We start from the raw sequence: 27,343 nt of genomic DNA, 5'->3' as shown, positions 1-27,343 counted from the left end.
AAGGAGGCAGGAACACGTAGTCCCGGACACTATATCCCCGACACCCACATAACCAGCTCCCTTCAATACACTGGGCATTCGACAAGAATCCTGACATCTAGAACGCACACACGCACAGCACATTACAACACTTCTTCCTCCCTCCGTTATCAACTCCACACACAACAGAACGAAATGCAAGCATGGACCAGCACAACCCGGCACACACCATACACACCCCAGAAATCTCCTACCTATCAGCCAACATAGCAGGAAACACACCAAAGCCCATAGGAAAGAAGAGAGGTAACCAACGTGACAATCCAAAGCCGACCGCGCAAAATGCCAGGACTAAACAGCCCTTGACCAAAAAGGTGCACACCAACAATGGTCCCATAAATCCAATGCTGTGAACAACATCCAGATAAAAACTCACACTCACACTTCCTCCTACACAAAGCAGAACTAGAACAAAACGCCCACTGCAGTAGAAAAAGGACACACTAACGCCCACTGCCCCACACCGCCCAACAGGAACACCACAAAAAGAAGCAAAAACAACAAAACTGCAACTACCCGTCCCGGGCTGCAGCCCAGGACGTCAAACCTGCCACGCCCAAACACTGCCCACAGAGAGCACACTGACCATCCTACCAACCTGATCTTCAACAATAACAAAACTCCTTACACTCTGAGCTGTCCTCCAGAGCCACAGGCCTGCCACACCTGAGCACAGACCACAACTCGCATTATGCGAACCACAACCTAGCACACTAATCCCGTCGGATCTTCAACAACACCCATAGAATCCCTACAAACTCGGGAATGACACAACACTGCACCTTATAATCCAACTGGCATTTTGCACCTTTCCAACGACAACTCCTGGACAAAATCAAAATCCCCAACACCTTAAACGCAAAACCCATCAGCGCCCAAATTGAAAACCCAAAACCCTATGCGCAACCGGCATAGTCACCAACCCACTGAACGTAGTCACCACGTTACAGAACCTGGCCGGTATTCCGCAGCATACCATGTTTGCAAAACTCCACCTACCCCATAGACTGCACTGCGCTGTCTGCACTGTCCATGACTACATGTCTTGTCTTTGTGTACCTGTCTTTCCTGCATCCTTCATGAACCCCAAGTGTTGAGCAACCAAGGAAATTAAAGCTTGTATAATTACCATGATGGGTCTGCCCCTGTTATTACACTGGCGACAAGGATTTTGGAGGCCAAGGGGTACGGAGCTGCTGAGAGGGTGCAGTGGAGCGGAGCACGGACACTGCCCCTGGTGACATCTCCTTCCCCACACCCACCAGAGCTCAGCCAGTGCTCCATTTACTGGAAGGTGAAACCGGCTTGTTCCTTACCACAGAGAACGTAGGGGACCAGGTGTGGTGTTGGGAGCCGAGGCCGGTGCGGGGAGTTGTGCGCACCTGAACCAGTTTCATCGAGGGGATGAGGAAGGAACTGTGTTCCAGTAATTGTTTTTCATCGCAGGTGTATGGCGTGTCTCGGGGGAGTTTTACCAGAGGTGCCGGTCTGGCACAATTGAATCTCAGGATTGAGACCCCAGCTGGCAGGAGTGGACAACTGCCGGTGGGCGTTTGCATTGGTTGCCGCAGAGCTGAACTGGCTGTAGTCCTGGTCCTGCGGGTGGATATGGCAGGCAAGCGCCAGGATGACCGCGCACCTTGGTGGCCTCGTGGTTTTTGGGGCAACGAGATCGGCATGTACATGGGCAGGAAGAGCGACGGCCCATTTAGTGTGCGTGAGTTTCCTGACAGTGTGGTGACATCACTGGAGCACACAGCCACTGCATTGGCACGCATGAGGGGCTGTTGGTGTGCGTGTGGCCGTTGCCCTGCGCATGGTTCGTTGGAGGTGGCGCCTCCTGGTATGGTGGCTGGGAGAATTCTATGTGCCGGTTTGCTGCCATATCAGGAAGTGGAGGAGAGAAAGGAGGGAGAATGCTGTTCCCGCTGCCAGAGGAGCATGACTGGTGGCCAAAATGCCAATATCTGCAGTAATTTGGATCACGTTTTAGGAGGATTCGAGGAGCCTGGATGACGTGATTGTGGTTAGCTGCCACAGATAGAGGTAGGAGTGTGTTAGGCCTGTGTGTCTGTGCGTGTTTATGTTGCAGTCTTTCTTTAGGGGCATAGGTTAGATCCCGGGGTGGTTTAGAGGTGTAAATGTCAGGGCCGTTGTTGTGTCTTTGGGTGCAGCTATGTTGTGGCCTTTTTTTCCCTTTTGCCTAAGGGGTCTAGGTTGTCCCTGGGTTAGTCTTTAAATGGACTTGAGGGTGCGGGTTCGGGGTGTTCTGAATGAGGACACTGTTGAAGTTGACCTCTTTTTTACAGGTGGACTTTTTTTGCTCTAAAATGGGACTTGGACATGAGGGTGCAGGGTTTGATGTTCTGGGTGGTTTGCACAATATGTTCGCTAACTTACTGCTTCATAAGTTGGCGCAGCATGAAGGTGCAGGCGCTGGGAACCTTCAGTAAGGACGTTTGGAGTAACAGTTACTGTTGAGCAACAGCACTTTCTGCATTTCCTGAGTGTCGCTTGAACATGAGAATGGTGTTTTTCACATATTTAAGTCGGGTCTCAAATATGTTTTGGTATGGTATTACACACAGCTGATGGGGGTTATATATCAGTGTGCGAAGATTGTAGACATTTTATGTCAATGTGGGACGGTGTGCTAGTGTGCATCTGTGTTTTGTTGGGAGGCGTGAGTCTGCTGGGTTGCGAAAATTGTTGAGTCTGCTGGGTTGTGAAAATTGTGGCACAATTTGGGGTCAGCAGTGCGGGGAGGTGTATTGAGTTAGTGTACTTTTCGGGAACTTGTATTTATGACGTGTTGGGGGTTGTGTTCACAAGTTTTACTTACATGGCAAGTGGTGAGCTATGTGTTTTAGCGTCTGTGGAGGATGGAGGAATGTCCAGAGACGTTAGTGTGTATGTCCTTAAAATGTTGATTACATTTGTGGTCTGTGAGGCCAGTGTTGGGTGGGCGACCATTGATTGCGTTTGGTCATGGAATGCCGCGTGGGTTCCATTGATTTCGGGGCCGTTCTTACTGGCGTTTATAGTGTATGTGATTGTTTTTCACAGTAGCGGTTGGTCATGGAATGCCGGGTGGGTTCCATATTTCTTGGGGCCGTTGTTACTGGTGTTTACAGTGGCTGTTGGTTTGCATTTTATGGAGGTAGGTACAGTTTTTAGTTTGCAGTCTATATGGTAGGTGGAGTTTTGCAAACATGGTATACTTTTGGTCTGCTGCGGAATACTGGCCGGGATCTGTAGCGGGGTGACTAAGTCTGGTTGGTTGGTGACTATGCCGGTTGTGCATAGGGTATTTGGGTTTTCACTTTCGGCGCTGATGGGTTTTGCGTTAAAGGTGTTGGGGATTTTGATTTTGTCCTAGGAGTTGTCGTTGGAATGGTGCAAAATGCCAGTTGGTTTATAAGGTGCATTGTTGTGTCAATGCTGAGTTTCTGGACGTTGGGTTTCTGGTGGGGGATCTATGGGTGTTGCTGAAGGTCCCAGACAGTATTAGTGTGCTCGGTTGTTGTTCACAGCGTGCAAGTTGTGGTCTCTGCGGTGTGGTATGTCTATGGATCTGGGGGGCAGCTCAGAGTGGAGGGAGTTTTTTTATTGTTGAAGGTCAGGTTGGTAGGGTGGTCAGTATATGTGGGCATGGTTTGTGCTCTTGCGTGGCAGGTCTGAGGTCCTGGGGGACAGCCCGGGACAGACAGTTGAAGTTTTTTCTGTTTTTGCATCTTTTCGTGGTGTTCCTGTCGGGCGGTGTGGGGCAGTGGGCGTTAGTGTGTCCTTTTTCTACTTCGGTGGGCGTTTCGTTCCAGTTCTGCTTTGTGTAGGAGGGAGTGGAGTGTGAGTGTGAGTTTTTATCTGGATTTTGTTCACAGCATTGGATTTATGGGACCATTGTGATCTGCACCTTTTTGGTCACGGGGTGTTGAGTCCTGGAATTTTGCGATGTCGGCTTTGGGTTGTCACGTTGGTTACCTCTGTTCTTTCCTATGGGCTTCTGTGTATTTCCTGCCATGTTGGTCGCTTGGTGGGAGATTTCTGGGGTGTGTATGGTGTGTACCGGGTGGTGCCGGTCGTTACTTGCATTTCGTTCTGTTGTGTGTGGAATTGCTAAACGAGGGAGAAGTGTCGTAATGTGCTGTGCATGTGTGCGTTCCAGATGATGTCAGGATTCTTGTGAAATGCGTGGAATGTGTGTATTCTGGGTTCCAAGGATGACCGTTGGCCATTGTATTTGTTTATTATTTATATCGCACACCAAACCCTAAGGTAACTGGGCGCTTGAGAGCCTTAGAGGTTACATACATGGTGAGGCAATATACATTGAAGGGAAATATAAAGACAGAGATTGGGACCCTGGTTACAGGTGGGGCAGACAACAGGATACAATGTACAACAGCATAAGTAAACAGTGGTCAGATAAACATAACAGTAACATCTTACTGTAAGGGCTTGTTGCTCAGCCAATGTTTCATTCTAGCTTTGAAGGTGAGGAAGGAGGGTTCTTGTCTGAGAGGGATGGGAATAGAGTTCCATCGTTTGGCAGCTTGGACTGGGAAGCTGGCTCCTCCAGCTGTTTTTAGTTTGAACCTTGGTACCACAAGGTTATGAGAATGAGACGATCTGGTGGTACGTGAGGGTTGGTGTTTTCAGATTTTATCAGACAGATATTTAGGGACTGTGTTTGTGATGCATTTATGCGTGATGGACAGGGTGCGGTGTGTGATTCTGTCATGGATAGGCAACCAGTTGGCGTTGTGTCTGTGAATGGAGATACAGCAGGAACTGGGTAGACTGAGTGCTGCTCTCAGTGAGTTGTTCTGGAGTACCTGGAGTATATTTAGGTTGTGTTCTGAGGAGCCTAGGAATAGTGTGTTGCAGTAGTCTAGTTTAGACAATGCAAGTGCTCTAGCTAACGTTAGGCAGCTTCTTGTAGATAAGTACGATTTACAACTGTAAATCAGTTTATTTGTGTAGGCTGTGGAGGACACCACACTGCTGACTTAAGCTGTTTTAAGAGATAGTGTTGAGTCAAGGTAGACCCCCAGTGTTTTTATCTCTTTGGATACATTGATTATGTTGCCATCAATGCCGAAAAAGGAGTACCTGGTCTCAAGTTTATTCAATCGTACCTGAGTACCCACGATCATTAACTCAGTCTTATCGTAATTGAGGCATAGACTGTTGGTGGCCATCCATGCTTAGATTTCAAGATGGATATGGCTCAGAAGATTCTTGGTCGGAACAGCCAGTGAGGGGGATGAGGACTTGGGTGTCATCTGCATAGGTGGTGTAGATGACACCCAAATTGTCCAGGTGGTCGAAAAGGAGCTTCATAAATATATTGTATAGTGTGGGTGACACACATGAACCTTGAGGGACTCCACACAGTATGGGTGTTGGATCTTATGAGGGTGAGAAAACTCTGGTGGTCCTATTGGAGAGAAAGGAATTGATCAAGTCAGATGCACTGGTGGAGAAGGCTACAGCTGTGGTGAGGTGCCTGGTGAGAATTTGGTGGTTGATGAGGTCGAAGGCAGCAGATAAGTCAAGGCGTAAGAGGATCGCTAGCTTGTCTTGCCCTTCACCTTGTCCATTTGGATCTTGAGGTCTAGGAAGAGCTGTCTCGGTTCCATTTCCTGGTCTGAAGCCCTATTGTCTAAGGCCTAGGAGTTCATTCTCCTCTAGATGCTTCTGAAATTGCAAATAGGCCACCCGGTCCAGGATAGGTCCACCCGGTCCAGGATTTTTAAAAGGAATGTGACGGTGGTGATGGGCCAGTAGTTTGTGGGGATATTTGGATCAAGGTTGTTTTTTTAAGAGAGGCATAACCCAGGCTTCCTTGAGATTGTTAGGTACCTGGTTGGACGAGAAGGAAGAATTTATCAGAGTGGTGATGAAGGGGGCAAGGTTTTTTGCTCCCTCCTTGATGATAGAGGCTGGGCAGATGTCCCCCTGACAGTGGGAAGGTTTTAGGCATTGTATGATGTCTTCTGCTTCCTTTGGTGTTACTTGTGAGAAGGTGAAGGGGGGGGGGGCAGGATTGTGGGGTTTTCGCTGGGTCCGGAGCAGACTGGGAACCGTTAATGAGGCTCACCTTTTTAGCTTCAATCTTGTTTTGAAGGGAGCTGGTTATGTGTGTGTGAGGGATCCAGTGTCCGGGACTACGTGTCTTGTCTTTGTGTACCTGCCTTTCCTGCCTCCTTCATGAGCCCCAAGTGTTGGGCAACCAAGGACATTAAAGCTTGTATAATTACCATAACGAGTCGGCCCCCGTTATTACAAGAGTGTACTGGGCCTATTTCACGGGCAATGGCTTTCATTTCAAAGGAATTGCAAACAAACCATTTTGACCAGGCTTGAGGCAAATTGTTAGGTCATTTGAGGGCAAACATGCATAATGTCTGCTGTGATTGCGTCCGGAGGCAGGATTTCATGTTAATATACCCATTTTTGATTCCTTTTGAACGCTGACATGTTTGGTACAAAACGCACCCTGGTGCTTTCATTGGATGGTCTGATCCCGGAAGTACTTCTCAAATAGCCAAGAGTTTGATGTTAACAACCTATCTTAAATGAGAATGGCCTTCCCCAAACCTATTTGTGGGGATTTTGCGGCAAGGTCACACTGGTTGAGATCTCATAAATTAACTATTTTTTTCATTGCCACATTCGTCAAAATGTGCGTTTGTGAAGAGCAAAGTAGAACACTTTGAGCCCGGGCATTAACTAACTTTATTGGCCTTGTGTACAGGTGCGTTATAAGTGCCACATCATATTTTATCATGAAGTTGGCTCAATCCCGTGATAACATCTTGGTCACAACCCTTGTGGTACTGGCGCTGATGCCACATTTGGAAAGGGTTAGGGGGTGCAATGAGAGCCGGTTGCTTTCAAACCTGGTATGCAGCAGCTGGGGATTCCGTGGAGGGCGCTGTCCCCATGCCCTGTGTAATCTCCCAGTGCTAGGAGACCTACAAATAAGATCACGTGCTTAGTTTTATTTCCCGTCGCTTCGGTCAATAACAGAGGTTATGTGAACCCTGACACGGTTCTGTGCCAGATTTCGGTTTTTGGTTTTCAACAACTCTGTCGTGACAATGCTTGGTTGCGGAAATAACTGTTGTCCTACTTTTGCAAATCTCCTTTTGTGGGGATGGCTTTCCAATGTACCCATAAATCAGCAGAGACAGGGTTTGGCGCTGTGTTATTCCATTTTTAAAATCAAATCCAAGTGTCGATACCTTCAATTGGACCAACTGTAAATCAGCAATGCATCCTTTCCATTCCTCTCTGTGCTACCAGCCCACTGACGCGCCGTCCCGCGCCGCACTTATTCCTTCCTGCAGCTCCAAACAACCCTGCAGACCATCAAACTACCCCCAGCAGCAGCCTTTGTGCATCACTCTTTTCATATCGGGATGAAGCCCATCTGAAACGACCACCTAACCACACACCCTCTTGCGCTCGTGCCACCTTTTCTTCTACGCTCTGCCATTTCCTGCGCCCATCCAACATGGAGCTCTGCATCTGTGCCATTTCAGTGCATGACACAAGGATTCCATTGCGAAACTTCATATTTCGAATTATCCTAAAAAAATAAGCCCTCAAAATGATGAATAGCAGGAGCAGCAGGTTGTCCATAAAGTCGAATTAGAAATGTCAGCGGAAATAAACAACGATAGTTATTCGAAGGAAAATGACGTTTGTTTTTTTCTCCCGCTGACCTTTCTGGCAAACCGCTTTCCCCACCCTCTTACTTACCTATTGGAGGCACACCTCGTTGTGTTGCGCCGACTCCTCCATCCCGCTGCACCGCTGGTTCCCTTCACTTGCGTGCACGGGAACCGACTCTGCAGCGTCCTTTTGCATGTGCAGACTGCTAAAGTGCTTCAGTTAATTAGCTTAATGCAGTCCACCACCAACACTGAGGCATCTCCAACTGTATTGAAACATGAGACAAACCTAAGAATTATAAGCCATGGTTGTCCAATCACCACGAAGGAATCGATTTAATACGGACCCAGAACTGACAACCCACAACCTGTTTAGTGACTTAATGATCATAAATATTGAAAGACTTTGGCACTTTGATGGGACCTATATATACGCTATTCAGGCATACACGGTCATCAATATGGTCCACGTGACACCTGTCTTTTAATATGATTAGTATAATCATTAACTCTACTGTTACTACATTATTCCCATTGATGTCATCCCTCCGATGTTAGACACTGAGGAATTTCTTAGGAGTGAAACAATTTTGGCCTCCCTGCCCCTCTCAAACTTGAGCCAGATCACCTGAAGTTCCGGAAGCAGCTCAAGACCTTCCTTTTCACCTCTAGTTTCTCTCTCCCCCGCTCACCTACCTGTCTGCTGCGCTGACTGGTGGCCTGGCTACCCTCAGAGTCTCACTGGGTGCCAAGCTACTCTATGACCAGTCGCCCGTGCGCTGCCTCCGGGTCTACCGTGTACTTAGGGTCTCTAACTGTAACCCTACAGTCCCTTGCCTCTGTGCACTTACACAGAGCCACACCGCCATGGCTGCACTTATTCAGAGCAATGCTGCCCTGAGTGCACTTCCCCTTTCCCTCTCCCTGGAACTTCCCCCTTCTCCCCTCCACCCCCCCAGCCTCCGCAACTTGCACTATCGCACTTGCATGGTCTGAATGACACAAGGCCTAGTAAGAACGTTTGTTTTGTCCTCCCTCTGTCTTCCCTCCCTTGTCTTGTCGCGCCTAGACACACTTGTGTACAGGCGCGTTATAAATGGCTTATATCATATCATGCACCATAAGCACGGGCATTGAAACTTATGGCATGAGTCGATTAGGAGACTTGTTACCCACAGCTCATTTAGATTCCAAAGAATCTTCTTTGTTCTCATCAAAGTACTTTTTAATGTCTTTGTCACCAATCAAGTAGTTGTTAGCACATAGTTAAAGAAGGCATGCTTCTCTCTTTCAAATATTGTACCATCCTAAAATACCTTTATAGTGGTATCATGTTAGTGGCCTGCGTTTTGGCGCAGGTAGCATGTCAAGTGTTCTACAGATACAATGATCGCAAATATTTTGGGACACAAGCTGCATACACATTTTTTCTTGTGGGGCCAAACTAGCATGCATTGTGGACTTGAAGTATTAGGCACATGTACTTTACAGTGGAAGTACTGGTATATCTTGTGGGCACCATAATGAAAGTGTTTTACAGTAGCACATCTGGCGTATATTTGGGCACACGCAGCACAAAAGTGGTTTGCACAGTATTGCTGACATACATTGTGGACATAGGCATCACACACAATTTGTCAATTAACCTGTGTAGTGTTGGTAACCTGTCATCCATCTATTGGATTTTCCATGTGTTGCCTTGCAGAACTGATTGCGCAATGTATAGCTCTTTTGACCCAGTTTTTTTCAATAAAATATGCACCATTTCAATTCATTGGGCCGCATTCCGAGTCCGCCGGTAACCCTTTCGGTGCTACCGGCGGGTTGCCGCTGGACTCGGAATGATTTACCGGCACCTGACTTCACAGTGCCACTGGGGGATTGCAACCCCAGCGGCCTGGAAAGTCAGGCGCCCGTACATTTTAATTCCCATGCCCGTAGAGTCCCAAAGGACTCTATGGGAATGGGGAACACCGAAGCACCAGCACCGTTGTTGACGGTGCTGGTGTTTCCGTGACAGTCTGCCTACCGTCGCCGCTGTGCCCGCGGCTCTGGTAGACAGCCCTGTAGTATGCCGCTCCGGAAACAACGGTGCCGTTAAGCTTACCGGCGCCATTGTTTCCAGACCGGCATACTTATAATGAAGCCCATTATTTGAAACTCCCCAGAACACCTCTACATTAATTTGGGATTCTGCTCTTTGCTCGGTCACTTGCACAATTTAAATAAAATTCCAGCTGCTACTGACCTGGAATCCTTTGTAATGGAGGCTCCGCCTCAAGATTCCCCCACCCCCACCACGCACCTGAGCACTGGAAGCTGCCTCCGCCACTGCAGAGAGACACCTTTCTTATAGTAATCCTCCTGGTTGATTGCAAGATGTCTCCTACCATGCACCCCTGTCTCAAAATTCACATCTAGTTCTACATGATATATCGATAATAACATCTTCACAAATTTGATCATTTCAAAAAAATATTCTTCCCGAGGCATTGGTTCCCATCGCATCTTACAAATGAGATAACTGGATAATGATTTGTTATTGGGTGGCTGGAAATTATTGCCCGTGAGTGAGCAGACGCAAAGTAGCTTTCCTGGTACATGAAGAGTGCGTGTAGCGAGCAGCAGTGCCCGAGTCTTTTGGCCTTTTAGGGGAGGCAGGGTGGAAGGAATTTATCTAGAAAGAATACATCTGAGGTAAGCATGCATAGTGTGACTGATAGGCATGCTATGTTGTGTTATGCAATTAGTGCTATTAGCAAGGACATTTTATAGCGATTCCAGATGCTATTTAACGTAGCTCAGCCTTTGCCCATCAGTGGCGAGGTTGGAATATGTTGATAGTGATATGTTGGCAAAAGCACTTCATGAATCTGCATTTAGCAAATACTGATGTAAAGAAATACGCAGAAGACTAACAGCTTGTTAATTTCATCTTTTATTTTCACCTTTCTATGCAAGTTAAATTATTGTGTTGTGGTGTTGATTGCAATTGACAGTGACAGAAAGTATTATGTCCAACACATTTGTCATAATATCGAATATGAGTCTTTTATGCCAGTTTCTCTTGCTTCTGAGCCCCCTACTAATGGGTGATGATATTACTCACTGTAATGGTACTGTGGTGCTTTATTTCCTTCATTGAAACTGCAGTTGAATTTTAGGATTAACATTTTCTTTTCTCCTTTTTGGTATTTTTGAATTTCATGACCAATCTTATGTTTATTTCAATTCTGCAATTCAAGTTTTTGATTTTGTATTGACAATGTTTTTGTCAGACATAAAACAAATGACTACCTTTTGTTCAGTGACCACACAACTATGCCTCAATGATCTCGTAAATTAAACCAAATGCCATATTCATGATTTGGCAGACTCTCGAGACTCAATGGTGCTCCTGAACTCTCTCCTCCCTAATACAGCAGGATGATTTCTATACATCATAACGACCATTAATTTAATCCGGATGCCTCCAGCCATCTCTGTGTTGTCCTTCTCAATGATAACAAATGTCACGTGCGTGTATGTCATGCATAGGTGGTCATGGGAATTCTCTCCTCCTTAGCTGACACAAATAGTGTGTGTTGCACACTTTTGTACAGCCACCAAATGTGCTCGCTCCAGCCAGATCTGGGATTGTGTCCTCCCTAGCAAACACAGAATAATACATGTCGCGCGGTGTCCAGTCATAATATCGAATAAAACATTTCGAATGTCAAAAAAGTCGAATCAAAAATGTCAAAAATAAAAATGTCGAATTATTTTTTTTTCGATATTTTTTTTGGCTCTAGTTTATATAAAAAATAGGTAAAAAAAGGCGGGGTTGGGGGCGGAACCCCCCCATTTCGAAAAAAAAACATCATAAAAAATAAATTCGACATTATTTTTTTCGACTTTTTTTTCGAATTTTTGACTTTCGAGATTTTTGATTTCGAAATTATGTCTAAAAACCATGTCACGCGTGTAGCTCATGCAAGGTGGCCACTGGGGTTTTCCTTTGGTAGACACAGAAAGAGTGCATGCTTGTTTCACACCCAGTTACAACTCCTCAATGTAATCTCTTACCACCAACAAACCCGGGGATTTTTAAAAATAACCAACCTATCCGCGTAACCCTTTCTAGCTGTCCCTCAACTAGGTTCTACTTCAGTGTTCTTAATCTCACTTCTTTCTCCTAGCAACCCTTTGCTCTGCCCTATGTATCTAAGGTCAAACTTGCCCAAACCTTGAATGAAGTTCTTAAAGGTTCGGTTTGGGAAAATCTGTTGAAATTTGGATGATTCACAGATTATCCAAAAAAGTTTGTCCAGACATCCTCGCCTAACCTGTCCCATGTTAGGTTTTCTGAAACATGTATCCTTTTCTGGGGTTTACTAAGTTTTATGTTACGGTTAATTCTACATGCATGATTGTTGCGTACCTTTAAACTGGGGTTTGTACTTATTCTATTGTATAATTATAAAAGGATATTTCAAATGTAAAAAAGAAGAAAAGCAACATAGTGTTTTTTGTCACGCCTCTGCAGGTGAATCGGTTTCCGTCATTAAACACACAGATCCTGTTCCTGACCCAAGAGCTGTCAACCAGGACAAGAAGAACATGCTCTTTTCCGTAAGTGTACTCAGCGAGGCGGGGCAACGATTGTTCCACATGACGTGCTAGGATTTAGAGAGCTGATGTTGACTTGCCTTTTCAGAGAACGAGGGCTTGTATTGACTTCTTGGGTAAATACTGAACACAGTGAAGCCAGACTTCATCTTTGCAAGGTGGCCATTTTCAAGTTGTACACAGAACTCGGGTCCTCTCTGTGCTCACCTTTTCCTGTGTATCCTAACACACGAATCTACTGCCCTCCAGTGGATGGACCTTGACATTTTTATAATTTTAAAAAAAGGCAAAAACTGAGCTTGCGCATAGGTGCGCCATTTTGAAGATGAGGCTCAGAATGAGGGAACAGCTTTGGTTGTTATTTATTCATACATAAAGGAGAGAGGGTTCTTACTACCCAAGTGTTCATGCCCTCCTGTTACGGGTCCCCACTCTACCCTTGGCACTTCCTTCCAGTATTTATGCTGCCTGAATTTGTTTCCAGATTCACTTCTTTATCACACCTTTTAAACCCTTTGACTGCCTGACAGACCCCCACAAGCTCAGGCTGCCATGGAATTGGGGCGCACACAGATCTCACCAGTCCTCTCCAAATGTAGTACATCTATCAACAGGTCCTAAGAGCAAAAGGTATCTTTTCTTAGGCAGTCAGAGGGTTAAAGGTGTTGCATATATGCGCTGGCTTCATACATGATTTGTTTTTCAACTGCCTGCATCAGAAATGTGTGGCCTTTCCCATTCCCGAGCACTTGACCGTTTGCGATCTAGTACCTGACATTTCCACTGAAAATTCAGTTGAAAACTAGTTGAGCCGTTTTTTTCTTTCAGATGGACGTCATCAATGATGTAAACTCTGTTTATTAGTCCAGTGCAGAGACACAATAAGCGACTCCGCTTCCTGCCCTTGCATGCTGTCCCTGCGATTTGTTCCATCCAGGGATGAATTCAGGGGTGGACTGGCCTATAGGGAGCTCTGGAGATTTCCCCGCAGGCTTCAATACCCTGGGCCTCTTTTGTGTGGTATTTTCCCACAGGAAAATGATTGGGCTTGCCTAAAATGTGTAATATGGGGCCACTTTGAAAATTATTTCCACTGCTTCTCTTGGTTCCCAGTCCACTCCTGGATGAATTGATTGGCGCATTAATGGTCCTGGCAGTCACTGTGCTCCTGTCCTATTGGGCGCATTACCACTTATGCAGCTGCTGTCATGGCAATGCATCTGGGAGACCACGGTTCTATGATGCCCGTCAGACCAGCTGCAGTTCCACCATTTTAGCATAGTACCATTAACCTTTGCCCAGATTTACTCAATTTTCAGGATCCTATTGCTGCAAACGTTATCTTTCTAATACAGCAACATGAACCCCACCTGGAAGGCGTAGATCTATCAAGCCATTGGTAGTTCTTATAGCCCCCGAGAAGAGGTCTACATTTACCAACAATGATTATTCATGTAATACCTCTTCAGCGAATCTGTCTCACTGATCTCCTATGTGACAGGATTTTGTCTGAAGCAGGGGTTGCAACCCGGAAGAACTATATTTTTTATGTGTGGTCTTATCAGACAGGAGGCCTCAAATTCACAGTGCTGTCTGAGAGCCTATACTGCAATATGTGTCATAGTATATTTTTATTAGCTTTTCCCAAAACAATGCAAACCACATACAAATCTTTTGATGCAATTTGATGCACATAAAAGCTAAAGAGCGACGTTCCCTTCTACCAGCCAACCGATCCACCAACCAAAACATATCCACTGCTTCTGTTCGTACACTTCAACAGCCAATCCTCACCTGTTGGATCGTCTTCAGCGGCTCTGGGTGCTGTCCTACAACCTCCGGCCACTTTCCCCAGATTGTATCATATTTTTCTGTGCAAAGCTATCATCTCTTCTAGTGGTGCCCTCCTCATTCAATTTGCGAATGTGTTTACATTGATGATAATCCAGGCTATTGAAACACATACCAGTTGAAATCAACTTGTAAAGCCACAGGCTGTATCCACTCTTCTGTTACCGCTTGACCATCTTACCCCCTACCCCACGACTAGCAATCTGTGGTTCTCTTGAGAGCAATGCTAAACTTCAGCCCTTCACCACCCCCACTGCTACGGCGAACAGATAAAACCTTTTGCACCTCTTTAAAATCCGTCCCTATCTCACCCTTCACTCACTCCAAAAGACTCATGCCTCCCTGGTCCTGAGAAAGCTGGATCACTGCCGCAGCCCCTTCACAAGCTCTCCCCTTTATGTCTCTGTCTAAGAACATTCCTACCCGTGCCATCTACAACTTTGAACAGTTCTTGGCCTGCTCCGAACACCGCCTTCATTCAAAGCGGCTACGAATGCAAAATCTCTCCTTATTCAAATTCCTTTTTGCGTTTAAATCCATACATGGGCTAGCTCAGCCTCTACCTGAATGATTGGATCTCTTGATAGTTCCTCCCTTGCAACCTTTGCTATCAAGCTCTCCCCCGCCTAACTGCCTACCTCATGCTGTCTCCCGCTTCTGCTGCTTTATCCACCTGGCTCCCAATCACTCAAACTCCCAACCGACCCGAAAGGAAGGACAATCCAACAGTGACTGGCTTAAAGATCTCTCTTAAGAACCTCTTGGTCTCCCAGCAGGTCACCCCCAGAGTCTTGGGGTGCGTTCCCTCTTTCCTCAGTGAGCCACAAACACTGGATCGCATACCTGTTTGCATCTGTACTTTAATTATTTAAAATGCCTTAAAATCTGTCCACTTTTGTTGCCAGAACTTTTCACACTGCCGGAAGTTTTCATGCATCAATTGCATCATGACTGTGCACAGATTTGTAAAGCATCAATCCATTCCATTAATGACACCGTACTCCTACAGCCAAAAGAGCAGTATTACTCTTATTTACTCTCAAAATATTCAGCCCACCCACGGCGGCGTCTTTTCAGAGGATTTGCTCATCTTCTTAATCCTTCTGAGCCTGACCCACCGAAATCTTCTGTGCTCTCCACAACCGACTTGGCAACTTATTTCACCTCAAAAGTATCTAGCCTCCATGAGTCTCGTGCTCTGGATCTTCGCAGGCTCCTAGTGAGCCCATTTAACTTTCTGGCCCCATTTTTGTCTCCTTTTGCCCAGATTACTGACACCAAAACTGCTTTATTTGTTACCCACAACCCACCCTACTGCAGTATCCCCTGATCCTCTCCCTTCCTCTCTTATTTCACAGATTTTTCCATTTTGCATTCCTTATCTTACACTTCTCTTTAATTTTTCTTTATTCTCTGCAGTCATTCCTGTTACCTTCAAACACGCTAGTATTATTCCAATTCTAAAGAAGCCCTCATATAATCTCTGTCCTATCTAATTTTCGGCCGGTGTCTCTTCTGCCTTTTATCTCTAAAATCCTTGAGAGGATTGTCTATGATCAGGTTTCTTCCTTTCTGAATCAACACTTTCTTTTTCCTCCTCTCCAGTCGTTCTTCCGTCCCTTTCACTCACTGGAAACGGCCTTGCTCTCTGTCACAGATTCTCTTCTGTCAGAGAGGACTGGCTGCTCACTATGGCAAGCAGTGATCTCTGCTTATCCTTCTAGATGTCTGTGGATTTTGGCACGGTGGATTATATAATTCTTTCCTCTCAGCTTTCTTCTTTAGGTTTTACTGGCTCTGTCCACGGCTGGTTTCTTTTGTATCTCTCTAATTGGTCATATTCCGTCTCACGGGCTGGCCACTCCTCTGCTTCTCACCTACTTCGTTATGGTGACCCTCAGAGCTCTGTTCAACGGCCTCTTCTCTTCACAGTATATACTATTCCTTTGTGGCTAACCTCTCCTCATTTCGCTTCTCGTTCCATTTTTGTTCAGATCATTCTCAAACCTTTCTTTCATTCTCATTTACGGAATCTCTGTAAATTCTTTCTGCTTGTCTATTTGCCATCGACTCTTGGATGCTGGCCAACTTCTTACACCTAAATACATCCAAAACAGAGATTTTATTTTTCCCTTCCTCTTTTATTGCACCGCATATTACTCCTTCTATTTTCTTTCCCCTTGACATCGCCCTTTTTCTACCTCTGCCTGTAACCTCAGCGCCCTTTTCGATCCTGTTCTTTCTTTCTCATTTCACAATTCTGCAGTAGCACAGTCCTGCCACTTCCACCAATGTAATATTTGTAAAGCTAGGTCTTTTCTTACTTTTAAGGCTACTAAAATGCTTGTTTCTATTTTATTCTTTCCTGTCTGGATTATTGTTCCTCCCTCTTACTTGGAATACCTGCCTCTCATCTTGCCCCTCTACAATCTATCTTCAATTCTTATATCCTGCTGATTTTTCTTCTCTCCCCTTTGTGAATCCATCATGGCTGCCCTTCATGCTTTTACTCTCTTTTCTTTGACTCCTGTATTAAATTCCAGTTTTTAAGTCTTGTTTTCAAACCTCTTTATGCTATGTCTCCCCCCTATTTATCATCAATGATCTCCTGGTACCACCCCATCCGATCTTTGGGATCTGAATCCCAATTCTTGCTGTCTTGCCATCGTGCCCCTTCTGCACAGTCGCGTTTCCATTCTTTTTCCCCCTGGTGTCCAAGCTTTGAACTCCCTCCCTCTCTCCATTCTTTCTATTACTTTTTTTCCTCTTTTTCGTACACTGCTTAAATTTCATTTTCTTTCTTCTGCATGATTACTTTTGAATCATACCATGTTTTCTTGTTTTTGTACCGTGTAATTCTGTACAGCGCTTACATGGTAGGCGCTATAAAAATCAAAATAAAATACACCCAGGAATGGAACTGCTACATCTATCAATGTGACCTTTGAACAGTGCTTCCTGATTAAGCGCTTTCACTTAAATAAATATAAAAGTGCATTCTCCAGATATTCCAAGAAGCTGCTCTGTGTCAACTTCTCAAATAGATTCCTCCTCACTGCCCCCATTACCTCCCAAAAGCCTGACCATGTCATAGGTCCACAGCTCATGTGATATCTTCCCCTCCTCACTCCTGCCTCAAGTGTATGGCGAGGAGACTCATTTGCCCAACATAAACAGCTTAGCTGGCCTGTAGAGGGCCTTTGCAATATTTCCAGCTGTCGAAGATGAAATCAGGAGTTTGACATCTTCGGGCGGGTGAGTCAGACCCTACAACCAGTCCATCTCTTCCAATGGTCTGAAATCGTGCTCCCGTCTTGCAGATCGCATCCATCTGGTATCGCCACAATAGCTTTATATTCTGGAAATACCTTGTAATATTTGTGATCTCCGCCTTCAGGTGCTGTGGCATTGTGATGTAGTTGTGTCTTCAGGATTCCACTTCATACGCAATGTCTCTGAGGTGGGACAGCCCATGGAAAATCTTAGGACAACCGCAAACACGCTGCCTATGCATCCGAGGTGGATGTTGGGATAAACGTCACACACCCCACCTTTGTCTCTGAGGTTGGGCCCCCTGTACATACTTTTGGGACAAACTAGTCTATTGAACGTGTTGGTGCTTTAAAGGCTTGTGTGTTGCAAGTTCTGCAGTAAAGACTCCTGTCCTTTTCAGTCCTGCTGTTACCCAGTAACCCATTTCATAGATGGGTCAGGCTCCGAGGACAGGGTTCTGCAGCCTTTAACTCTAAAGATGGTGTATACTACAACTCCCACAAGACCTACCCAGCATAGTCAATGGTGAGGGATCATGGCAGTTGTAGTCCAAAATATCTGGAGATTCCTGTCCTATGCCCAGTCTGTATGCATGCGAGAGGAGATCTTATCAATAGCGCCGTACTTGGACACTGCCTCGGAGAATTCGGTAAACGTTGTCAATAGTATGCAACATTTTTGAAAAGTGAGCCCCGCTCCGATACAAAAAAATCATTTTCACTTTATGAAAGCTAAAACTGTTAGCACACCTTTCATGAAATAGGCCCAGACTCAATGCAAAACAAAAAAACAACCATTCAGTCACAAGAAAAAGAACATTGTTTCCATGCAATGGCAACATTCATGTTAGCCCACGGTACCTTGACCTCCGGGTCATAAATAAGCCATATGGCGCTAAAGTAATTTGGGAACTGGACAGACTGCATGTGCCTGCCCGTGTTGGTCATTACTACACATGTATGGTTTCTGATCTCGCCTCTTCCCACAACGCACTTAATGAAACAAAAACAACAAAAAAAACATTTGCAAATAAACTCGTTTGGACCCTAGACACCAAAGTAACTGAGACTTTTGTTTCCATCATGCCTTTAATAGCTATGAAACTGGAAGCCTCATCTGGGATGCGAACATGGGACAAAATAATTGGGCATGTATTTACTTTCCAAATAACTTCTGCTTTTAGTAATGCTTGCTCATTATTAGCTGTGCACTTTATGGAAAGCCCGTTTCTTTCACCTGCTGGCATCCCACTCAAAGAAAATAAACATCCCTGGACTGTGGGGGTGGGGCTGCTGGAGCATATCAAAGGCCCAGACTGGCAGCTATGATTGCCAGCTCACTGCTGCAACACAGGGGCTGAATACCGTTTAGGCCCCTCTGTGCACCATTTGTGATGTCTGGTCTTTCCAGAAGCTGTTTACAGTCTCTCTGGTACTCAAGGGGGTCTTTGTCAATGGAGGACTGTACATTTGTGGAGAATGCATGAGACCAATCCATGTTCCTAATAGTGCAGACAGATTAGCAACCAAGGTTCCCACACGCTTGTCAAGTTTTCAAGTAGGTGAAAAGTACTTTGCATATGAAGGAACCAGTGTCTTCTTTCTCAGTTTCATGGTTTTCGTGGTCTAGGACCAGAGTGAGGGCTTTTTGTTTTGGCGGACGAATGCAATTATAGTAAACTAACATCAATATTGACCCAAACCACTTTCTTGGAACCAGCAACAAACATAAGGTTGGGACTCTGCTCTCAAAGTGGAAACATCAGACACCCTAAGTACATGTTTGCATTTCATGGATTTGTTAATCCCATTTTCTTTTTCTGAACAGATTCTGCTTTGTTTCCGACATTTCTGTGGCTTTGTATTCTGCTCCCTTTTCATTTTGCTCCATTGAGAGCTGTAATAGCCGGGGTGATTTGTTGGGGGCCATCTTGAAACGTCTCATCTAGTCCTGTTTCTTTGTTTTTTTATATTCTGATACCTGTAGCTCTGTCTACATTTGATAATCGTGTAGATACAAGAACCAAAAAGTGTAACACAAGGTTAGAAGTGGCTAGTACGCTGACGGAGTAACACGTTCCAAATTCTAATTTAAATAGAAATTAAATGGTAATGTCCATTCATACTACATCTGAAAATGGCTAAGAGACTGAGATGTTTGACAAGAGAAGCGTACACATTATGCATTCCCTTGTATCCATTTCAAATCATATGTTTTACTGCACCATTCACACTGTGTGTATTTAATTATGTATCAAAACCGTTTTAATTGCATGTATCAAGAGTATTAATTCCCATTTCTCTCTTTTCTGAACATAGAAGGTTGGTTTGGAGGAAATTGGTAGGGGGAACCTGAAAAGAGCTGAGATATTGACAGCATACATGCCTACGATTTTCAGAGGATCACATTTTGTTAATTTCTAGAAGCGTCCTGACTTCCCTAAGCCCACATGCCTCAGTGGCAATGTCCAAAGGAACTGTAGTCATGAGATTCCAAGAGCCATCTTGCTTCTCCGCAGAATGGGGCATTGGCTGAAGCCAGGGAGCCTGGCTCAGTTCTTCAGGGACCTCTCATCCCCATCCTTGTTCTAAGAACTGTGGTGTTATTCCTCGAGAGCCCACAGTGAAGGTCCACAACATTGGTAGAACTGAGCACCAGGCCCAGACGAATTTCCCAAAGATGGACGTGTAGTGGCAAACAATACTTTTAGTTAAGATTTGTCCCTACTGCGACACCAGGACTGATTATTTTCACCAATGAATTCCAGAAAAAAACTTGCAGGGCTTCCGGGTCTCTTCTGGTGATTCGTTGTCCAATCCGGAGCCGTGGATCTCATGACGAATAGCTTGTTTATTTCTTGGGTTTGGCTAACCAATCGGAAGCCTCTCAGGTCACTGGTCAAGTTCATTAGCGTTCATTCAGCCAATCGAAGGCCGCACATCTCCTAAAAAGTATCATCCTACTGTAACAGACTCAGAACACTTTCTGTTCCTTTGTGGAGGACTTTAGGCCGTGAGATAGTGTTGCACACAATAGGCTCAAACCTGGAGGGTGTTTGGAGAGATTCTGGATCTGTGGAGCAGTATTCTGAGGAATTTGGTGCACTTTTATGTTTCTTTTGTAGGCTTTTGTGTAGTTAGGGATGTTTTAGGGTGTTTTGTAGCAGCCTTTGTGCCCCTTTGCCTTAGTGTGTGACAGTGTGTTATTTTGGCTCCTACATATGAAACAAATAAAAAGTTGCCCTTTTCTGTGCCTTTCCTCGTTTGTGTCCCCTCATAACGTTTTAAAAAACCCATAAGGTTTCCTGCACATATTTGCTGCCCCCAAAACCAAAAAAGTTGTTACTCCAACTACGTACTCTTGTGTGTTTTCGTGTCCTGTTTTGCATAGATTATTTGTAGTAGAATTGTATTATTATCACTTTGTAGTGGAGTATAGTTTTAGTTTTAGCTGTGGGAGTTCTATTCGTGGTTCTGCTGTTTGTTTACTTGTTGGTTCACTTGGAGTTGTCTTTTTTCTCTCTGGGCAACTTTTGATACACCTTTCTGGGTTCCAGAGATGCGGCACAGTTCCCAGCATTTCCATGTGTGGCAGTTGTATTCACTCACCTGCCACAATAGGAGGCGAAAGGGAAGAACTGGGTAGGGGAAGGGGGAGCTGCATTACTTTACCGGGGAGGATACCCCCATGATGGAGTATGGGGAACCTCATTCTGCTTGTGGGTGCTGGTTTGTAAGTCCGATGCACGTATTATCACCAATCCTCTGACTTGACGAGAGAAACCTGGGCATTGGGTGAGGCCTCGGGGGTCAGAAAGGAGGAGGAGCCATGAGAGGAGGCTGCAGCAGTGGCAAGAAGGGAGGACCTATTGTAGACACCCACAGAGAGGCAAGGCCATAACTGGATGCTCCCCACAGAGGTAATGGAGGCATTGGAGGAGCAGGAGGGCTTGCTCGTCATGTGGGAAGAGGGGTCGGGCTGAGCAAGCCCCCTGGCGGAGGTGGCGTTTGAGATGGCCCTGATCTGGCTGGGAACCGAAGAAGAGGAAGTGGGTTCCAGCCAGCAGAACGATGGCGCTTCTGAGGATTAGAGATAGGTCTGTCGGGAAGCCCATCAGAGGGAGGAACAACCTATGGAAGTGCCACAGCAGATGGTGGACCTACACCAGAGGGAGGAAGTGCTTCTTCCTGCTCATGCCATGGAGGGGAGAGAAAGCCATGCACGGGAGGTGCACCAGAGAGCGGTGAATTCCATCACCCCAATGCAGCCATAGGGCCCTGGGTGTGGCACTATTTTGCCCTATCACCAGGGATGATCCTCACAGGGAGGAGCCAGAGGCTTTCTGCATCATGGAGAGCTGTTGGGCGAGGGTCAAGCAGGGAGAGGGTCAAGCAGGGAAAGAAGTGAAGGGGTAATGGCTGCATCCTAGGGACAACAGCCATGTGGAACCATGTGTGCTAGTGGCACATGAAAGTATACCAGGCACGTTAGTCCGTCCCCATCTCCATGGAGACAGCTAGTGACCATGCAAACACCACTGAGCCCTCCAGCAGTGGTGGGGCGAAGGTAGAGGGACCTAGGATATCCTAGGACCAGGGTGCAGCATAACCGCGACAAACCCCTTCACCTGTCCAATCTGTGCCAATGGTACAGGCAACTGCACAATGGCAAGCACCTGTTGCCAGGGATGCTTTAGCAATCATGTGGGGATGGTGTGCCAACGGCAGTCTCTGTTTTTGGGCCCAACTCTCTGGAATCAATAATGAGGCATGGGGGACCTAATGCCTTTATTGCAGGTGGTCTGCTAGCCCGGAAGAACTGGATCATATACTGGTGGTGGGCAACCTGAGGAGGCATGCATATGGAGTTCCAGTACCCTTCCCTCCTTCAGGACTTTATGCAGGGGGGAGGAATGAGGGCAGTAATGGAGGAGGGACTTGCCTCACAGGAAGTCTCCCCATGTGCATGAATGGCCATGGGAGAGATGGAGCACTTTACGGAATGCTCAATGGGGAGAGTTTGAGAACTTGTGCGCCCTGTGAAAGAGCCTGAGAACGTTAGTGGATGGCTGCGCCCTTTGGGAGAACATTTGGAGAACATTTGACATGTGGTGTGATCATGAGATCATTTAAAGATTCAAAAACATTACTGGCACTGTAGACAATTGCTTGTATAAGTTGACAACAGGTGAGGGCCTTTTAGTCACAACTACAGCTATCTCTTTCCCAGACACACTGGTAACAAAACAACCCTGCTGCACTTTTTCGTGTCTGACATGTACTTGGTAACAAATAGTCATCTTCTGAGTTGGTGTGTTGGCTATGGGTTGTTGACATTACATAGACTTCCAGAATGAAGTGACTGTACATTTTTCTACATGTCAATTGCTCAACATATGGCACTGCGAAGCTTCTCCTATGGTTAGAGACAACAGCCATAGCTGCACTAAAAACGTTGGACTGCACAATTAATGTCGTCGGTGCTGCAGCAAAGTAGCCTTGCATATTTGCATAGTCTCTCCGCCTTGTGATGCTTGCTGCAAGCCCCTCCTTTCCCGAGAGATACATATGAAAAAAAGTCACTTTTACTTTGAAACATGGCTCCACAAAAGAAGCCAGCAGGTACTTAATTTTGCTTTCAACTCCAACTATCGGTGGATCACCACATAAGAATGAAAGCCCATTCAGTGGGAACTTGCAAGCAGTTACTGCTTTTCAAATAAGGCCCCCAAAAAACATGGTTTTCCACAGAAGGGTAGCACAAGAGATTTGTTGCCAATATTATATCCAGGTAAGAATCAAACAGGCACAGAACTTGTAATATTGTTGGCCACTCACACGCTTCGATAACACTGCCCTGACACCGTGGAGAATCACTACTGTGCACTTCCAACATACTGGGGGTATTGCTGAGTGCCCCACTTCCAAGCACTGGCCAAGGTGCAGATCTTCAGGGGTAATTATTCAGACTGATGGAGGTATGCCTCTTATCTGATAGTACAGGGGGAGGTGCACTTGGATCTTTTGACTTCTTCCTGTGTTTGTGCTTGGTGCCGCTTCATATGGGACCACATAGACGTGATGCCCAAGATGGCCCTTGCCTTCCTTCAATACTCCATTGGCACTGGCAGAATGCACAAGTTGCCAAGTTCAGTTGCTGTTCATTGTTTGTTAAGTAATGCCACAATTCTGAGATGTGATGTGCTTTCTGATCTGCGACCGGAAGGCTGTTTTTCAATGAGGATGTAAGCAGGTGAGGGGCGAGCCTCCAAATATCGCCGCCTCTTCATCCGTGGTGTCATTGTCTTCTTCCTCCTCGGTATTGCCGCTTTCCAGCAGCAATGCTTGTTCTCATCTGGACTCCGATGGGGCATAATCTTTGTATTGATCATCATCCATGTCTGTCTGACCCAATGGATGGGGTTAGGGGGAGCGGAGGAGGTACAGACCTGGAGGCTTCTCAAGTACTCCATCTGTTGTTCTTCCCTGACCTTCGCTAGCTAGTATCTGCACACATCCCATTTCTGCTCCTGAGATGGTGGACAGCACTGAATAAGTGACCTCTTCTGTTAGTCTCCGTGGATGCTCACTGTTGTGACGCCACACATTTTCATCACGAATGCATGCTCCTCATAGTGATCTGTGATTGGTTTGTGGATTGATGGTCCAATTGATCACATGTCCTTCTGGCCTCCACAGTGCACACAGCAAGTGCTGCTGCAGGAGTGGAAAGAGCATAGGCTGCAGCTCTCCCCCGCTTTCCGTTTCTTTGGATGCTGGCATGCTGTTATTTTGTGGACCTGTACTAACACCAAGTCAGCAATTTGGCCAGGTTAGAAGGTCTCAACCCAGAAGCCTGTTTCATTTATTGACAAATCCCACTAGGCACAGACACAGGACTCCCCCCCCCCCCCTTTGCTATTAGCAGGACAACTAGCAGTCTTAGATTGCGGGGAAGGGGGAGAGCTTTGATTAGATTCCCCATCAAGGTGACAAGTGCTTCTGAATGTGCTATGGGACCCAGAGCTTAGAGAAGATTAGAGAAGACGATCGTAAACACTTGTGGGGGGCACTGAGTTGAAACAATCAGCATTGTATGGAAAGTCCTCGCCTGGAGGGAATGCCCCACACTCTTGCACCCCACGCTCTTGCACCCAGAGCACCTGAATCGTCTTCCCAGGAGAGGGTGGGCAAGTTATTAGCAGCCACAGCAGCTGTTGCAGTGAAGGCAGCATTACAGGATAACAACCCAACAACAATTTCACCGCCAGAATATGGACATTATTCTTATTTGAGCACCTTTTAAAAGTAGAGCATGTGCTGAAAGTTTGAGGGCTCCCAGTCTTGGTTTGATCAGAACACCCAGATATTGACAGACTGGCATTTACTGGATCATGAGAAGAGGCAGAGAGTCCTAGAAGCTTTGAGGCCCTTCTCTGAGCACCATCCAATCCCTGCGGAACCCTAACCCTGATCCTACAACTCAGGAAGTCATGGATGCCTTGGAAGGTGCATTTGCAAGAATCAAGCCTGGAGCAGAATGAATTGTCAAATTCCATGGCACAAGATGAAAACCTAGTAAGGTGAGGAACCCATATGGCTGCCTCACAATCACTGAACAGATCTTGCATTTAGCCCATCATCGGAAGGGAGTAGAAACTGCAAAGCTAAATGAGCGCCACATCAAACAAGTGCTGCAAAGTGCAACGAAATCCCAGCTGATGCTAATCCAACTCTGGTTGAAGGAACGTCCATCAAACCCTCCATTCAATTACAAAGTGCTTCATGAAAGGCATGCAGTGGAATGTGAGATAGAAATGGCAGGTGCGCACAGCCGTCCATTGTAGGAGGGAAGGTGCCTATGAAACTCCATGGGTGCATCATCATTCGTTTTTGGAACTACAACAGGTGGCGCAAAATCTGCACCATACAATGAATATTCAATAACATAAACCACATGAGCCCGACGGAGAAAGGTGCTTTAGACCACCACCTTCTATGGAAAGAGAACCACGGCAGTGGTGGTAAGCTCAAGTACCCTGAGACTACTTACAGAAGCAACTCACCCCTCTACAACTATGGGAGGTTCTGTCATCAGTGTTACCTTGAGGGACATTCCTCCCAAGTGTGGGACTGTGACCCCGCTTGTGACAAGATTACTGCTTGATTTGCAGCCCTAAGAAAGCCGGCACCTGCCATATCGGGAACTCCCAACTGGAACCTCCCAGCAATGAAACTCTGAAACCCGTTTAGATACTGTCACTTATGTAACCTCAAGATGAGAGGTGATATAATTGGAGACTACCCTTTCTAAGACCACACCAATAACTGGATCATCTCCTCACCTGTTGTCACCAATCACCAATTAAACCTAAATCATGCCAAAGAAAATGCAAATTCCAGATGGACTGATTGGTCCTTTACTCACTGTCCCAGTCACCCTGGAAGGTAAAAGCACCCAAGGAGGACTTGGCAGCTGCTCTCAAGTGACCGCCATCTATGAAACCTGTTACTGATGGTCTCCGTCACACCTATGGTCTGAGCCTTGGAATGGAATGAACTTCAAGGGTGTACTGATGCCACCTGTAACTGTTTGGGCCATCTGCAAGAGAAGATTACTTCCTCTCAGGAAGTTCCTGGTATCAACACCACCTTGCTTTGTTTTGGCTTTGCATGTAAGATTCTCGATGCAGACCCCCAAACACCTCTTGTGACATCTCACCAGCCATCAGCACTCTCCATTGGCTTGGCTTCCAATATTGCAGAGAGCCATAGTCAAAGCACTTTGTATTACCACTATGCCTATCGTGGCCTCTGCGCCTCTTTTATCTTCAAAGTACCATAAACACTCACCAAGCTGATATGATATGGTATTTATAACGCGCCTGAACACAAGTGTTTCTAAGCGCAACAAGACAAGGAGGGGGAAACAAATGGGAGGCCAAAACAACGATCTTACTAGGCCTTGTGTTATTCAGATTGCGCAAGAGCAAGGAAGGGGGGAGGAGAGAAGTGCTGAGGGTAGGGGAAGGATGGAGAAGTGCGGGACAAAGGAGAAAAAAACAAGAGTGCAGCCAACGGGTGGCAAATAAGTGCAAGAGAGTGGACTGTAAGGTAACAGATACAGACCACAAGTGCAGGGGAGCCAAGAGGCAGTGCAGGATTGCAGCTGGACCAGTAGGCAGAGCACCGAGATAGTGCTAGAATACACTTCTCTTTCCTCACAAAATCTGCCTCATGAGGAAAGGTGCCGAGCTTTCGCATCTCAGGCTATCAGTCTCTAGACATTCCTCCCTGTACGCATCCATGGCCTGATGGTCCACTTCACTTTCAGGAATGCATTGAACACTTTGTTTTTGCGGTTTTTAGACTAAATGATGTTTGGTCTCCTCCTCACACCATTGCTGCTCTTGGCTTTATGTTCACTTAGCACCAAGATACCCTTGGGTGAACATTGTACATTGTGAATAAATATAAAATGGATAAGAATTATGCCATGTTTGGAGTTTTGGCTAGGCTGCCCAGATCCACGGCTGGCACCCAATATTACCCATCTCTCACAACACATCCTGCCCGTCAGTGAGCTTACCTTGTGAACGTGATGGCCTTCAGGAGTGAGTGCCCCTGAAGGTGCACTGGAGATGTAACCACAGCCAGAGGAAGCCAGGACTGGATTCCAGCACTCTCCACACTAACTGTATCAGGACAGATCCATTTGGCTCCTTCACGGAAGAAACAATGCTTGGTCATGAAATCACCCGGAGAAGGTGATCTCCCAGTAGGGCTATTGGCCAAGAAGACTATCATTTCCACTGTGTAGCATCAGAAGAGAAGGATCAGTTGCCTGGCACGTATCATCGGCTGAAGATTAAGTTTCACGCAATGGAAGCT

The 27,343-nt window shown here is 46.0% G+C and overlaps 1 protein-coding gene across 3 annotated transcripts in view; it reads left to right on the top strand.

Moving 5' to 3' along the window:
• The window catches only part of ATP2A3 (ATPase sarcoplasmic/endoplasmic reticulum Ca2+ transporting 3), a 680,492-nt gene that overhangs the window by 383,636 nt on the left and 269,513 nt on the right, over window positions 1-27,343 (top strand). For all 3 annotated transcript variants that reach the window (XM_069614715.1, XM_069614714.1, XM_069614716.1), the window contains exon 7: window positions 12,247-12,332. In XM_069614715.1, the coding sequence (XP_069470816.1) occupies window positions 12,247-12,332 (86 nt within the window). The remainder of the gene's footprint in view (window positions 1-12,246; window positions 12,333-27,343) is intronic.

The sequence above is a fragment of the Ambystoma mexicanum genome, chromosome 9 (assembly GCF_040938575.1).
Source record: "Ambystoma mexicanum isolate Mex_15411 chromosome 9, UKY_AmexF1_1, whole genome shotgun sequence".
Classification (NCBI taxonomy): domain Eukaryota; kingdom Metazoa; phylum Chordata; class Amphibia; order Caudata; family Ambystomatidae; genus Ambystoma; species Ambystoma mexicanum.
This window is presented reverse-complemented; position numbering and strand designations above follow the sequence as displayed.